Genomic DNA, 4,813 nt, shown 5'->3' with positions numbered 1-4,813 from the left:
CGGTGTGACTGCCCCCCCGTCACTCAGGTGGTGTGACTGCCCCCTGTCACTCAAGTAGTGTGACTGCCTCCTATCACCCAGGCCAATGTGACTGTCCCCCATCACTCAGGTGGTGTGACTGACCCCCTGTCACTCAGGCCGGTGTGACTGTCCCCCGTCACTCAGGTGGTGTGACTGCCCCCCATCACTCAGGCCGGTGTGAACTGCCCCCTGTCACTCAGGCCAGTGTGACTGCCGCCCGTCACTCAGGTTGGTGTGAACTGGTTTCTGCTACTACTGCTGAAAGGTCCGAGCAGATGTGCACACATCCCTCCCATGGGTGTGTCAGTCAGTCCATGTGTGTGCCATTATTCACCTGCAAGCATCTGGTGAGCACCTACTGTATGCCTGACCCTGTGCTAATCCTCAGGCTCCATGAGCAAAAAGCCACAGGCCCAGGTGCAGGTCCAGGGGAGCCCCCCCCAGAGCCCTGCCTCCCTCCCCTCACCTCTCAGCAGGGCTTTTCTTCTCCACAGGCTTCAGGCGGGCCCTCCATCCTGCCGGCCCATCCTCCTGGCCTTCCCGGGGGCTGGCACTCGCACCTAGGTGGGGGGCAGGAACACAGGTCATGGGAGGTGCTCCAGGTAGAGGGGTCTGGTGGGAAAGACTGGATCTCACCCGCCCCCACCCCAACTTCCTGCAGCCAGCTCCTCTCAAATACCCAGACAGCCAGCCCGGCCCACGGGAAAGAGTCGGGCTCGGGGTGGGCTGAGGACTTCAAGCCTGCGCTGTGTGTGCCCGGGGGAATTGCTCCCCTCTCTGGGCCTCGACTTCCCCTGCTGCCAGACGGTGAGGGTGAGGCCAGGTGAGCCCCGTGCATGCTGAGTGCCTGTGTGTCTGTGGGATGGATGGCTAAGCCGGGACAGCCCATCTGCAGGCCTCCTTGGCTCAGAACAGAGCAGCTTTTGTGGCAGGGGCTCAGCCAAGGGAAAGATCTTGGTAAAACACTCTGCATGGGGTATTCTCTGAGCCCAGCTCAGTAACACCAGGGCACCCCTACAAGACACCCGGGTGCCCAGATAAAGCCTATTTCACAATTACCCCGAAAAGTGTACATAACAATGCCTGGAACATGAGGCCACGAAACAGTAGTAAGCGGTCGGAGGGGACTCCGGGAGGGGCCCAGGCCCAGGGGGGCTACAGGACGCGAGGAGCCCTGGGGTACCATCATTAGGACAGAGCAGGAAGAACAGACACACAGGAACCGTGGACGCAAGATGCCAGGGGAGAGGGGGTGAGGCCGCGACCAGGGCAAAGCAGGAGAGGAGTAACGGATGCCCTGGCATCGTCCCCATGGACAGTGACACTGACAACCGGGGTCACGGGGCCTCAGCAAGAAGGGCTGGCAGGGCAGGCGGGCGGCAAACAGTGACCATAAAGCTGCGCCACCCCAAGAGACATCTGCCACCCCAAAACTGAAGTCAGGCAGACTGGGGAGAGAGCGAGGACCAGGGGTGGTGTGACGCGGGTGACACAGAAGGACAGGCACCCAGTGCTGGCGAGCCTGGGAGCCGGGCAGGAACCGGCAAAGCACTGCAGAACCACAGGCCAAGGAGCAGAGCGGCCACCCCCTGCACTCTGAGCCCCACTCCCCACCCCACCCCTGCTCCAGGGGAGCTCTCACCCTTTGCCAGTGGGGCCTCTGGCTTCAGCTTGGAGCTGGCACCTGCCCAGCTGGCCCCTGAGGATACAGGTGGGCTCTTCCTGCCCCCCTGGGGTGATGTGGATGCCCGTGAGGTGGTGCCCACTCTCAGGGGGGCTGGCAGCTCAGTCCTCGCAGGGGGGTTAGGGGCCCGGGGGGATACCATCTGTGACAGCTTGGCTGATGGACTTGCTTGTGGCCCATCGGTTCTGGTATGGGATTTCAGAGCAGGGGAGGGCCTGCGGGCAAGACCATAGGCATCAGGCACAGGTGGACCCAGGAGCCCTTCCCGCCATGACCCCCAGGCAGAAGCCCCTCAGCCTCCCCTGGCAGCTGATTCTTAATATCCACTCTCCTGAGGGAGACAGACAGCCCCTCCGAGGGACAGGCCACGGGCACCCTCTTCCAGCACAGATGTATATGGCACCTGACTTTACCTTCCCGTATAACTCTGCCATGGGCTGAGATTAAAATGCCCCCAGAACACACCATGCATGGGGTGTGGGGAGGGGCTACACCCACAGCCCCTCCCTCTTCCATCCACCTGCCCAGAAGCACCTGGGATTTACTGTGGAAGCCCCACCCAGAGCCGGGGCCCGCCTAGCCCCATCTAAGCAGCATGCGTGAGGCCTCCACACAGGCAGCCCAATACCGGCCATCCGGCATCCTCTTGCGCACACATGCGTGCAGGAAGCAGGGCCACCAGCTCCCAGCAGGGCCCAGGGCAGGGGGCTGGGACCTCTCCAAGCCAGAGTAGCTCCTCCATGTGCCCCATGCTCCCTAGGAAACCAATCTCTCCCTCCTGCTTTTCCCGGCTGTCTGGGTGCACAGAGACCAGGAGGAGCAGCTCCCCACCCCGGGGCAGACATCCCGCTGGGCGTCCCCAGAAAGCCCTCACAGCCACGCAGCCTCAGCCCCCGGGTGCCCGGTACACCCCCAGGCCTGGAGTGGCAGGGCAGGCTCGCTCTCCCGGGGTACCACCAGCTGATCCAGCCGGGTGGAGCAGCTCTAAGCCAGAATGCTCCCCCAAAATAAGGGGCCGCACGAGGCAGCGGGCACAGCATCGTCAGCCAGCCTGGTGTGCTATCTCCTTACTCATGGGCCACTGCAGTATGGTGAATGGTGATCCCCCCCCCCCAAATTCACGTCGACTCGGAAGCCCAGAGCATGGCCTCATTTGGAAATAGGGTCTTTGCAGACGTAATCAAGGACAGATGAAGTCATCCTGGATTAGGGTGGCCCTAAGTCCAGTCACGGGTGTCCTTGTAAGAGACAGAAGAGTAGAGAACACAGACACAGAGAGAAATTCAGGTGACCCTGGAAGCCGAGATGGAGGGTGTGACCCCAAGCAAGGAACGTGGGGCCACCAGGAGCTGGACGAGGCGGGAAGGACCCTCCCCGAGCGCCCTCGGAGGGAGTGCGGCCCTGCCCACCTCGTGTTTGGCCTTCTGGCCTCCAGAACTGGGAGAGAACAATGTTCTGTCAGTGAAGCCGTCAGTGTGTGGTGCTCTGTCCCAGCAGCCTCAGCACACTGCTGCAGGGACCCTCCATCCCTCAGGGCCCGCTCCAAGTCCAGCGTGCCGAGGGCACTGGGCAGGCACTGCCACATAGGACTGGGAGGGATGAGCTCCGCCTGGGTCAAACCGGAGGACACTGGGACCTCTCACAGCCCCTGGTTCCCCATCTATAAAACGGGTATCCTCTGTGTGCCACATAGCAGCCCCAGGGACCAGCATCCGTGCCCCCGAGTGTGTCCACCATAGCTTTATGTGACAACAGCGTCCCCTCCTGCTGACCACCGGGCACTCTGGGTCCCGTCTCATTCCCAATTCCCAGATGAGGAAGCTGAGGCTGGGGAGCCTCCTCAGCTGCCCCCGACCCCGCGCACCCCCCCACCCACCTGCCAGGCGCCTGGGCACCGGTGTCCCCGAGCCTGGGAAGGGCCTTCAGGAGGCAGCTCAGTGCCTGCTCCCTGCTGCTGTCCCCAGAAGGTGCATCCGCAGGAGCTGGGGCCCCGCCAGCTGGGCCAGGGCTGGGGGCGGCTCCAGGAGTCTGGAAGAACCTCTCCCGGGCCTGCTGGATCTTGGAGGCTGACGGGGTCCAGCCTGGGGTGTCTGCTGGGCCTGGAGACGCTGGGCCCACACTGACCTTGGTCTGGGGGGCTGCTGCTTGGGGGGTCACTCGGCCCTGGAGGGTGGCCGGGCGAGAGTCCGGGGCACTCGGTGTCAGAGCAGGACGGGGGCTGACTGCTGCCGTCTCCCCGACCAGCGATGACCAGCCTGCTGGGGAGCTGTTGGCCACACGCATGCTGGCTTTGCCACCCTGGAGGACCGCCGAGAACCTGGGCCCGGCCGGACTCCCCGCGTGTACATGGGAGGCGGTGGTGGCCGGAGGGTCAGCTGGGGTGGGAACACCTTTGGCAGCTGAGTTGCTCACCACCGGCTCCCGGGCCTCTGGCCTGACCTTTGGCCCTGTGTCTCGGAGCCCATTTGCCTCCTGGGCCTTCCATGGGGCACTGGGCAGCTTGGAGTCTGACGGAACGGCCCCTGGTTGTTGGGGGGCCGGGCCCCGCCACGTGGAGCTTGCAGAGGCGGCCTCGGGGTGGTGGCTGGAACATACGAAGACACCGGGCTCGCCGGTGGGCCTGTAGGCCCCAGAGTGCAGCGTGTTGGAGCATTGCTTACACCTGGTGCAGGGCAGAGGAAGACCAGTGAGGGCGCTCCAGGCTGGTGTGCACTCCCCATTCACTCACACTCCCAGGCACACACACTCGTGCAGCCCTGTGTCCACACGTGTGGCGGTCGACTCACTCAAAAAACACCTCTCCTCACTGTCATCAGCCATTTTGAGTAAGACTCCACAAAGACCTTATTGGGGCGCAGACACCCAGTGTCTGTACCTGTCAGCACATGCACACAGGTGCACACTCACGCATGGGCACATACACACACATGCACACTCATGCACACATGCATGCACATGCACTTGCACACGCAGGTGCACGGGCTCACATGCATACTTGCAAACGTGCGCAAGGGCACGTGCACACAATGCATATGCACACACACGTGCACACTCATGCATGGGCATGTGCACATGCATGCACACACAGGCACACGCACTTGCACACAC

The 4,813-nt window shown here is 63.0% G+C and overlaps 1 protein-coding gene across 2 annotated transcripts in view; it reads right to left on the bottom strand.

Moving 5' to 3' along the window:
• MICALL2 (MICAL like 2) overlaps nucleotides 1-4,813 on the bottom strand; it is a 20,009-nt gene that overhangs the window by 4,195 nt on the left and 11,001 nt on the right. For both annotated transcript variants that reach the window (XM_044915189.1, XM_044915188.1), the window contains exons 6-8: nucleotides 3,582-4,367; nucleotides 1,664-1,920; nucleotides 488-581 (exon numbers count right to left, since the gene is read on the bottom strand). In XM_044915189.1, coding sequence (XP_044771124.1) covers nucleotides 488-581; nucleotides 1,664-1,920; nucleotides 3,582-4,367 — 1,137 coding nt within the window. The remainder of the gene's footprint in view (nucleotides 1-487; nucleotides 582-1,663; nucleotides 1,921-3,581; nucleotides 4,368-4,813) is intronic.

The sequence above is a fragment of the Neomonachus schauinslandi genome, chromosome 5, assembly GCF_002201575.2.
Source record: "Neomonachus schauinslandi chromosome 5, ASM220157v2, whole genome shotgun sequence".
Lineage (NCBI taxonomy): Eukaryota > Metazoa > Chordata > Mammalia > Carnivora > Phocidae > Neomonachus > Neomonachus schauinslandi.
This window is presented reverse-complemented; position numbering and strand designations above follow the sequence as displayed.